The sequence below is a fragment of the Podarcis muralis genome, chromosome 10 (assembly GCF_964188315.1).
Source record: "Podarcis muralis chromosome 10, rPodMur119.hap1.1, whole genome shotgun sequence".
Lineage (NCBI taxonomy): Eukaryota > Metazoa > Chordata > Lepidosauria > Squamata > Lacertidae > Podarcis > Podarcis muralis.
The window spans coordinates 36419145-36430448 of record NC_135664.1 but is presented as its reverse complement, the minus strand read 5'-3'; the positions used below and the strand labels follow the sequence as shown (position 1 = coordinate 36430448).

The window sequence follows — 11304 nt, the reverse complement described above, 5'->3', positions numbered from 1 at the left end:
AGCTATGATGGTGGTGGTGGTGGTTTTTACAGGAAATACATGTTTGTTATGTAAGATCCCTAGTTCTAAGGTGGAGATGGGAAGAGCCATGCTTATTCTTTAATCTCAGCAGAACAGCGTTCCAAGTATGCCTGCTTTCATAAGGACGACATGGAGGAGGAAATGAGGTCAGATCAGCAACAGAAGAGTATCAGTCTAACCTGAAGCAAGATCAATAGGTGAGCACAAGTATAGTCTAGGTCTAGGATACTTGGAAGCTCCTCTCTATCCTTTCTCATGCAGGTACATAAGCCTGCAGTGCAAGCCGAATTGTGCCAAGACTTCCAACAGGACTCAAACCTGTGTTTCCACAACCCAGCCTTTAACCACTGCAGCACACCTGCTTTCATAAACAGGATGTTCTATATTGGCCAAGCACTGCATCTGGCCCTGATGTAGCAAACAGTCATTCTGTCACTAAACCACCAATCTGGCATCTGCTAAGGATCAACCCCGTTCTTACAAAATAACAACTTGATACTCAAATGAGTTTTAGGTGTCACTCAGTTACCATATCTTAGTTGCTTAGTCATGTAAGTTTCAGTTGGTTGATTAAATCAGTATAAATTTGCATACAATTAAACATAATGGAAATCTGTCTGATTAATCAGAGTAATCAAAAGGCAGAACAAAATTGACTGCCTTTTCACCAAGTCTCTGTAAGCAGCTCTGGTAGTATGTTTTTTGGCTTGGGGTATAAAACTGTGGGAGGCAGTGGAAGACAGGAGTGCCTGGCGTGCTCTGGTTCATGGGGTCACGAAGAGTCAGACACAACTAAACGACTAAACAACAACATAAAACGACTACAAATAAATAAAGAGAATCTTTATCGAGAAGTTATTAATGTATTAAGTTAATCCCATGGAATAGTTAATAGTTGAAGCCGTAATCTCACATAAGTGCTGAAAGGACTAGTAGCCTTATGGTAAAACCCCACTCAACACTATGAGATCCCTGCATAAACACACCTTTCTTGCTGTCTGCAGGCAGTTTTGAACACTGGTACCTTTTGAAAGAAGGTATATATAATCTCATGCTTTAAAGTTGGAGTGATACCAGAGTAAGCCTCATTTACAAGGGAATAAGCTTCATTAAACACAGTGAGACTTCTAAATGACATCCACAGTGTCAGTCTGCATACCTCAAGAGCATTAATCTTAGCTATGACTATGTATGTTGTGGTCAGGGCAGGGCACGCCCAGGTTTAACTGCAGGGAAGACTGCAGCCCAACCTTCTGCACACAGGGCTTGTTTACATTTTTTGTGTGTCTCAAAACTGGAAGCAACCTCTTTGTGAATTGTTGACTACTGTGTTCATCATGTACGCTGTTCGAAAGCTCGATTAAAAACACAAAAGCAACCCATCCATTTTGGGAGCACCTTAAAGACCGATATACTGTGTAATTAACAGATTTATTACCCCCACCCCGTTTTTTGTTGTTTTTTTTTTTTATTCTTTGCTGAGGACCGCTGCTGCTCCTCCGAAATTTGTCCCACATGTATAATACAAGAGCGGATGCAAAAGCAGCGCTTGCCGAGACAGCCCGGCAGAGGCAGGCTCGTAGTAGCGGCTCCGCTTCCAACATCGCCCACGAGCCGGCACTTCCTGCCTCTGCAACTGCTCACTCCAGGGACTTTGCAGCAATTTAAAGCGCACGCGTTTCCTTCAGGGGTAAAACCCTGCTGAAGTCAATGGAACTCGCTTCCCCGCAAGGGAATTGCACAGGCTCGCCATGCAGCCTTCGCTCGGGAAGCAACTAAATCCCATCCACTTCAATGGGGACTTGCTCTCGCGTAAGCCTTGCTCTCACACCCTCGCCGCAGCTGCTGCCCTTACTGCAGCGCCTCCGACCGCTTCCCGCGGCACGCTCGTATCAGCGCCGGCCTCTTCCCTCCAATCACCGCCCGGATCTCCCTCAAGAGCCAACTTCATTCGCCGCCCGCTTCTCGTCGGGGGCTCTCGCGAGATGGTACGCGGAAGAAGCCGGGCGCTCCTCTCCTCCTCTCTTTCCGCCCCCGCCCCGCCCAGCGCTTAACTAGTTAGGCAGGCAAGGCAAGGCAAGAGCAGGCGCGCGGGGGATCCTCTCGGGCGGCGCTTTGGGGCGCTTGTGGGCGGGGCCGAGGGAACGCGCGCGCGCAAAGCTTGCGAGGGAGCGTTCGGCCGCGCGGTGCTGTGTGGGAACCAGGCGGTGCTTGGGCTTCCCCGCCTCCCCCCCCTCCTCCTCCTGGGTGCGGAGCGCCGCCGCTGAGGGAGGCAGGCGAGGCAAGGCAGGGCGGGCGGGCGAGTGATAGCTAGCTAGGCGATAGGGAGCGGGAGAAGAAGGGAACCAGAGCCTGGCAGGGCATGAAGATGGCGGACGCCAAGCAGAAGCGGAACGAGCAGCTGAAGCGCTGGATCGGCTCCGAGACCGACCAGGAGCCGCCGGTGGTGAAGCGCAAGAAGACCAAGGTGAAGTTCGACGACGGCGCCGTCTTCCTGGCCGCCTGCTCGAGCGGAGACACCGACGAGGTGCTCCGGCTGCTGGAGCGAGGCGCCGACATCAACTACGCCAATGTGGACGGGCTCACCGCGCTGCACCAGGTCTGTGTTCTGGCCCCCGGGGGCTGCTGGGGCCTAGCTGGGAAGGAGCCCTCCGCTGCCTGGGGAGTTGGGTAGAGGAGGCAGCCGCCTGAGGTGCTTGTGTGAGGGGTGGGGAATGCCAAGAGACATCCGTCTTCCCTCAGAGCGCAACGAGGAAGACGTTGGGAAGGACCCCCCCTCTCTCTCCCGCCTCCCGGCCGTTAGAGAGGAGCCAGGCCGGCTGCGCGCATCCTTGTTTGTGCCGTAGGAATGTTGTGTTTTGCTGAGGAGGAGGAGGAGGAGGAGGGTGCTTCCCTGCTTGCTTGGGCGGGTTAGGCCGGGGAGCCGGGCCTTGCTTTTTTGCCTGCCTGCCTCCCCTCGCCCGCCCCCGGCAGGCAGTGACAATTGCGAGGCTCCTCTTCCTTCCTCTCTTGCACTTGGCAGGGCTTGAGGTGAGGCGTGGGGTGGGGAGACTCCTCCGAGGGGGGAAGGGGACGCCGACTACCGGGAGGGAGGCTCGAGGGCTCCCCCATTCGTCCCCAGTATATGGCCAGGAATTGAGAGAATAAGGTCCCTTCCTTACCTTCGAGAAAAGGGGGCAACCTCTGGCAGTGATGGAAGTGGCTGCCTGCCCCGCAGTTTGAACGGCTGCCGTTTCCTGCCCCCGGTGTGAACGCTGTCGACTCCCTTCCAAAATATTAGACTCACTGCTCAAGCTCGCTCTCCTCCCGAATAATCCTAAATAGTTCGCATGCTCTCTCTAAAAACAAAACAAAACTTGTGTTACAGGTCTTGAACGGTACTTGTTCTGCGGTGTGAAACGCAAACTCGAATTCGGGTTTGGTATGCGCGTCCCCCCCCCCGTCGTTGTAAAATAGTTATAGAGATTTTACCTTGTTTTTGTTTGGCCAACTCCTTGAAACTTAACGTTTTAGTGAAAATGGAAGGAATACCACTTGTGAGGCTTTCTCAAAATGGATGCTTTGTGCATGTTAAAGTTTTATAGGAGTCTGATTGGAATCTCATAATGTTAGCCAAATAAGGAAAGACTGTGGCAATCCAGAGATAATGTGGGTTTGCTTGAATACGTTAAGGTTCTATTAGCAGGCCAAAAGCAATAACAACGTTAGGATCAGTGAATATCAGAAAAGCAAGTATAATCACTTTGACAGTTTGATTTTGGTTTTCAACTCCAGTTGGCTTGGTAGCATCATAGAGATATGGTAATTAGTATCTCCTGTCGAATCAGGTAGAAATTCTCTTTGCAGTATATTGGCTGGTTAAGTGTGTGGAGTCTTTTACTAATCTCTGAAATACAGATTTCAGTTTAGTATGTATTAAAAATTTATGATGATGAAATGAATATGAAGAAAGCTTCTCTGTTGTGTTGCTTCAAGAGAGCTGAGGATGGCTTACATGCTGTGCATATCTTGCTTTTCTATTGTGCAAGGTGCATAATCAGTTGTGTCTCCTGAATAAAACCTGCCATTCTTCTGTTGACAGGTTGCAATCGGTTCAGATAATTCATATGTGTACTATTTACAGAATAAATTACAGAGAGAAGAAACCAAAGAATAACTAAAACCTTTTAGGATGAAAAATGACAAGACTCTAAAGACTTGATTTCATTGTAATTCTTCATCCTGAAGAAATGGCTTTATTGATGAGGCTGCATTTTATTGGGTTAGATGTTAATCTATTTACAAGTACTAGAAAATCCAAACTTCATAGAACTACTTGTCACAATACTAAAAAGTTGATACCGCAGTGCTAATGAAGTAATGATCATCACAAGATTATAGGTACCCTCATTGGCTAGCAATTACTGCACATTCTTGGTAGCATAATTTAACAATGTGTTCTTTGTCCATGTTAAACTTCCTCTTCTGTCCCCTTAGACTAATGTCATTTAGCTTAATATCATAAAATTGGTTAGGCTGTAATATCAGTAGGCATCTTGGAGGCTTTGTGAACATGTAGGTAGTTGAAAAGAAAAATCAGTGCTTTAATGGTGTGCTTGACTACATATGTTTGGGAGCAAATCCTAGCGGAATTTTCAAAGTATGCATAAAACTTTGGCCATAGGCTCATGTATGTGGTGAGGGAATCTCTGAAGAAGTTCCATATTGGGACTGGCAAAGAATAAAGAATTTGGTGTGTGGAAGGAATTGCTACTGTCTCTACTGGGTGTATTTTTTTTAGGTGTAGTGGGCCATAAGAATCTCACACAGGAATCATTGAGCATGCTTATCTGGCTGCAAGCCCCATTAAACACAGTGGTACTTACTTCTGAGTCAACATGTAAGCCACGGGAAACCAGAGTTCAGTAACTTTGTGCATGATATAATGTGACTGAAAATATTGTTAACTTTCCAAGATATACTGCATCTGTCAAACTGTATCCCCCAAATAGGTTTTTAAATCTGGAATTTCATTGACTACTTAGAGCCCGTAATATGCTCTTAAACTTAAAACTTATTCATACTAAAGAAATGTTTTGTATATTTGTGCAGAAAGAAACAAGAAGCTGTTCAGTGTTATTCTCCTCTGATGCAAAATGAGAGTGAAAGATGGTTCAACATTGTTGTCAGTTGATAGCAGTTACTAATATTTTTGAATTTTGGTGACTTCCTAGGTAGGAAATTCTTCTGCAGAAGCCATTTTCCATATACTTACTGGTCTTTTGATGTCAAATCAAACATAACTGGCACAGAGCAGTAGCACTCTTTCTGAGATGAACTAGAATACAACTTCATTTCTTTCCAAAACTTGTATCTTCCTGTGTAAGAAAGGTACATTTTACTTACTGTCTCTTTTTGTAGGTAAATAAATATTAATGACCTCCAAAACCTGTTGCCTTCTAAAGCTCATCTTCATATAGATTCAAAATATATACAGTGTTAACTTGGGTTAGATACGCTTCAGGTTACATATGCTTCAGGTTACAGACTCTGCTAACCCAGAAATAGTACCTTGGGTTAAGAACTTTGCTTCAGGATGGGAACAGAAATCGTGCTCCGGCGGTGCGGCGGCAGCGGGAAGCCGCATTAGCTAAAGTGGTGCTTCAGGTTAAGAACAGTTTCAGGTTAAGAACAGACCTCTGTATTCATATGAACTGCATTTATGGCGTATGAACTTAATTTTCCATTTAAAAGCTGTTTTGATGCATGCTAAAATGCGTTGTTGGCTAGTGCTTCTGGCTGTGACTTTGTGCACATTGCTTTAGTTAGATACAACATTGCATTTCCAAATAGCTCAATGCAGGTTACAAAAATAAAAGTACATTTAAGTTAGAAATTCTAGCCAGTGAATTGGAACAACAAATAAAATAATCACTGAACATGCCAAAAACAATCAACCGACCACTGAAGAAGATCATTTCTTTCCCTGAATGGACAAAGCATTCCAGAACAATGGGGCTTCAGCAGAAAAGGCCCTCTCCTCCCCTTGCTAACACTAAATTTATTTGGCATAGAATGCATACAGAGCAGGGCTGGTCCCTTAGCTATGTGTGTCCCATGGTGTGACATTAAATCTTAAAATGAGCACCTTGAATTGCACCAGAAGCACAAAGGCAGCTTTTGCACAGCACAAGTTGTTTGTGGGTGTGCCTTGCAACACCTGTTAAAAAGCAAACAGCCACTTTTGCATCAGATGAAGCTTCCAAGTCCTCTTTGAGGCAGCCCCATTTAAAGTGTACTGCATTAGACTAGGTTAGAAACTACAAAAACATGGATCAGCATGGTAAAATAGGCATGCTAGCTTTGTTCTAACACAGCTTGAGAGAATCCCAATGGATAATTTTCTTCTTTGAACTACCCTCTTCACACATGCTGCAAGCAACACACAAAGGTGTTTTGTAAAAATCATGTGACTAGTGTGTTCATTGACAGGATAATGAACAGTTCCGTTTGCACTAATTCCTGCTTAGTACTTCACAATCGAGAAGTAAATTTAAAATAATAATGTAGAGGGTTTTAATTAGCAAGGTGACAAATTACAAGGCTTAGTTTGACACTAAGACAATAGAACAGATTCAGGATGGACTTGGGAAAGTGTCTTGAGGTGTTTGGCTGGAACTTTGGGTATGTTCCAGTGAAACGAAATGTCTTTAAATCCCATTGGTTTCAATAGGAGAAGTGAGCATTGACTTAAATGTCTTCCACTAAAACCAGTGAATTGAGCTCTGTTTGGGGCATTGAGTATGTTAACAGTGGTAGGCTGAGCCTTAAACCCACTTCTTTCCATTTGTCAGTTTTACCTTTCTAAAAAGTTCAGTTGTCAGTATTTTCAAAAACCAGTGGTTTATCAGTCATCAGTTAACTTGGTTTTATTGTGAGTTGACTTGAGCAGCTAGTTTTAGGAAGTTAGTATAGAAATTAAAACAATACAATAACTAAAACTGAGTGACAGAGTTGTATATTGATTCCCCCCCCCCCCTATTTTTCCTTAGGACTTTGAAAGAAGTTATTTTGTAGTGCAGTGATACTAATTCAGTTGACCAGAGTTCATTATCAAGTAAGCTAAATGATTTTGCTTTTGGGTGGTATAATTTGAAGCAATGGACATAATTATATATGTATGCTCTCTTGCTAGGGTTTCAGCAGATCTTTTATTTGTTGCACAAGTAAATCAACTGGGGATAGTAACCCTTGATGCTAAATGTTATTAAGTATCAAGTCTAAGAAGCTTTTAACTACAGGGCACATAACTTGGCTAAGGTTGTGTAGATAAGCTACAGAGTATACTAGTGTGTGTTTGCAAGATTTTATGCCAACAGTACAAACATTGAGTTCTTGTTCTGTTGCTTTAGTTAGTTGTTGTTGTATTGGTTTAAGAGAATGAACTTGTTCATTGTGATACCTTTGGTGTAAAACATACAGAAATTGTGATGCTAGGAAGAAATTATTAATAGTGTATCACAGAAAGGTAGTTAGAGTAACCAACCAGTATATATATATGTTTCTCACCATAAGCTTGGGTACCATGTAAGTCTGCTGTGCGACCAGATGCATGTAAAAAGACAGCTTGGAGATAATCACGTGACTGGTGAAGACCAGATTCCTTGTTCTGCCTGTTCTCTCAGTGTACTATATAGCCATTTCTGCTAGTGGCAGATGTTGTCTGTTTTTATGATTTTGACACTCATGAATCTATCAATATAAGAATAGATGTTGCCAAATTAGAAACCTTAATCATTGCTCTTAAACTTCTGACACCTGTACAGTTTGCCATTTTTTAACATTGTAGTGGTAGCGCAGCATGAACCATTGAAGAAAGAGTCTGCATTAACTTTGAAAAAGTTCTAAATCCCTTAGTTAAAGCAAGTTTAATCTAAGTCACCAAAATATTTATAGGGACTGGAGGCTTCTTTTAATGTTGTTTATCTTCAGGTTTTAGTATTTTTTTCCTGGTGAGTGTGGTGCTGCCCTCTGGCGAGAGTGATTACCAATCAGCCTTCGAACTTTGACACTGCAGTGGTGGGTGAGGATCCCTGTCCTCCGCCCCCATACTTGGGATTGGACCAAGCCAGTATCCCCCTTTGCTGACCTTAGGAGTGACAAAGACTGGTAGGAGGGGTCTTCCTTGGGTGCTTGAGGTATCTTCAAGCAGCAGTGTCCAAGTTAACTCCCTGCCTTCCTAATCCTTGCTGGGTGAGTGACTGAAATTTTTGACTTGGTTAGCAAGGCCAACCAAAAATGGTCTATTCTCTGCTTATCCCTATTGTCTTAAAAATGCAAGTTGTGCAGAGAGCCCTTTCCCCAATATGTATTTTTATAATGTTTGAATGGTTTATGTGAATTTTGGTTCCTTTAGAAGAAGGGGGGAAAAGAAATTACTGTTTTGTGTGTTGAGGTTGACTGCATGTGAGTATAGAGCTTTCCTGTTCGGTGTAGTCTTAAAGCTCAACTGTAATTCTAAATTGAATGGAGGCATAGCGTAGATAGCCCACCTTTGGGAATGTGCATTTATTTTTATTGTTTTTAAACATTATTAATATTTAAACTCAAGAATTTAACCCAGATATTTTGTATTTACTTATATAAAATACTTAGAAGTAAAATTTATATTTCTATATTGCAGTACACCTTACATTCCACTTTATTTGTGCTTTGGTTAAAAAAAGGCAGAATCCAACCAAATGTTTAGCACTTTCTAGTGATAGTGATTCAAGAAAGATATCCAAGAACGCTCCCATTTGAATCAGAGGAATATAAAGGTACTTTTTAAAGTATGTTTGGCTCACCACTTACACAAGGGCTTGGTTCCTGGGATCCCATGCACAAAGGCAGAAATGCACAAAGTCCGGAACTCCTGGAACTGCTTCTCCCCGCAAGGCTGAGCGCTGCTTACCTGGATCTGGGGAGGTTGCTGGAGTGCCCTGGGAGCTCGCTCCCACAGCCTACCTGGAGTCTGATAAGCAAGGAAAACCTGCTGGGTGCGTGGGTGGGGGAAAAACAAACAAATGGGGAATGGCGGGTTTGTTTGTTTGTTTGTTTCTTTCTGCACCCTCCCCCCACAAGGTGTGATTGCGTTGTAAAGTGAGCATAAGTTGCAGGTGTACTCTATTATTTGTGTCAATTATACCTATTTGATTTTAGGGCTACTTAAAATTCTGGCTTGATGTTTTCACATTGGAGAAACCTAAACCTCATTACCACATTGCTGGGACTCGCTCTTTGGTATAAATGGTAACTTACAGGATGTTTGTTGAAATCTACCGTAGGTTTTTCTCCAAGCCTCTTGTGAAGTCACACACAGTGGCTGTGTTCACACAATTTTTAAGTCAGAATGTGAGATGTTTTAAGTTTAACTTGTGATGCTTCCTTATTTGGAAGTTTTTAATCATAATTCCTGGTTCATGTGCAGTGAAAATCTATGGTTCATTTCAACTTCCTGGTTTGCGTGAGGGAATAAAAAAAAGGAAAGGTATGCATATTCTGATTTAATAAAATCCTGGTTTAATATGTATTTGTGGCTGGTATAATTCTTTTGCTATTGACTTTTCATATTGTGTGTGTGCATTCATGGATGCATGCATGTTGCAGGGTTGTGTGGGGAGAGCCACAAAATGTATATCTGATTTAGTGCATCTCAGTTCCTTTGTAGAGTAGCAAATGCTCTAGGGGAACATCTTCCTGAAGTGGGAATCTGGAACTTGCAACATGCCTTAACATAGCTTAACATGAGAATGGGTAGTATACATCTCCAAAACTACTTTATGCTGAAGATGGATTTATGTGTTCAGGAGAAAAAGTTACATTTATATTCTCATAGCTGAAGTTTTTGACAGATATTTCACGGCATTTCGCTGCTTGTTTACTGTTAGTGCTTTTGAAATGGACATTTCTAGAGGAAAGACAATACGTTAGAGTGGTAAATTGTATTCTGGTGGTATGTGTTGGTTTGGTAACAGAAGTAAGGTTCTACTGGCCAGTGTTAGAAATTAGCCAGATGCCAGGCATGTTTTGCAACTGGTGCAGGTTCAGTTGTGACCATGTGGAGATCTCTGGCTGCCAGGTTGGTGACTGAAATCTCCATCTGGCTGGCCCTTCGATCTTTCTTAAGCAGGTAAGCAGAATTGCTTATTTATTGTCATGGGTAGGCAAACTAAGGATCTGGCCCAATCGCCTTCTAAATCCAGCCCGCAGACAGTCCGGGAATCAGTGTGTTTTTACATGAGTATAATGTGTGCTTTTATTCAAAATGCATCTCTGGGTTATTTGTGGGGCATAGGAATTCTTTCATTACCCCCCCCCCTCCAAAAAAAATATAGTGCAGCCCCCACAAGGTCTGAGGGACAGTGGACCAGCCCCCTGCTGAAAAAGTTTGCTGACCCCTGTTTATTGTATTTATATCCCACCTTTTTGTCCAAGGAGTGCATGGCTCACCTCCCTTCTCAGTTAATCCCTACAATGACCCTGTGAGGTAGGTTAAGAGACTGTGACTGGCCCAAGGTCACCCAGTGAGATTCATGACTGAGTGGGTATTTGAACTCTGATCTCCCAGGTTCTAGTCTGCCACACTAACCCAGGGCTGAAACTAGTCAAAGACCCGGTTTGGCACACACACCTGTGCACATTTGCTTACACACACAGGTTGCCCCCCCCCCCATAGCTACGGCTCTGCTCTAACCATTGCACAACACTGGCTTCCTAGAGTACTTCTGTTATGGGACATGTATCTAAATAAAGTAGGTAAATATGGGGAAAGCAAAATGTCACTTAGAGAAGGATCTGAAATATTTTCCTTGAAGCTTAAATTTGTTTTATTCTGTATTTTATTTGATGGTTGAATGTGTTGTAAACCACTTTGAGTTTTTTTCTTTAAAATATAAAGAGGTATAGAAATGACATAAGAACAATAAATTCCATTGGGGAAGAAATGGTGCTTAGACATACTGTTGTGGCATCCACAACCTAGGTTTAAAGTGTTATTGGGCGATTTGTTTCTAACATTGCACTTGGCCTACGCCCTTGATAAGGGAAAACGGTATAGCTGTATATACTAGTGTGAAGCACGTATCTTTTTGCACATACACAAGATAATCTGCTGCTTGTCTGTCATTGTGATAGACAGCTTGTATGCTTATAAGGGACACATTTTTCTCTACATGTATGTAAACTAGCCCTAAATTGTTTCAGATGTGGTTTACAAAAAAATACAATAAATCCCTTTAACTCTGTCCTTTGGTTAGGGATAGT

The 11304-nt window shown here is 43.0% G+C and overlaps 1 protein-coding gene across 6 annotated transcripts in view; it reads left to right on the top strand.

Moving 5' to 3' along the window:
* Positions 1-2191: 2191 nt before the first annotated feature.
* Positions 2192-11304, top strand: part of PPP1R12A (protein phosphatase 1 regulatory subunit 12A) — a 90343-nt gene continuing 81230 nt past the window's right edge. For 2 of the 6 annotated variants that reach the window (XM_077934758.1, XM_077934755.1), the window contains exon 1: positions 2196-2620. In XM_077934758.1, the coding sequence (XP_077790884.1) occupies positions 2384-2620 (237 nt within the window). In that variant the 5' untranslated portion in view covers positions 2196-2383. Of the gene's footprint in view, positions 2621-11304 lie in introns of all 6 variants that reach the window. The other 4 variants (XM_077934756.1, XM_077934754.1, XM_077934753.1 and 1 more) reach the window with 4 other exon arrangements.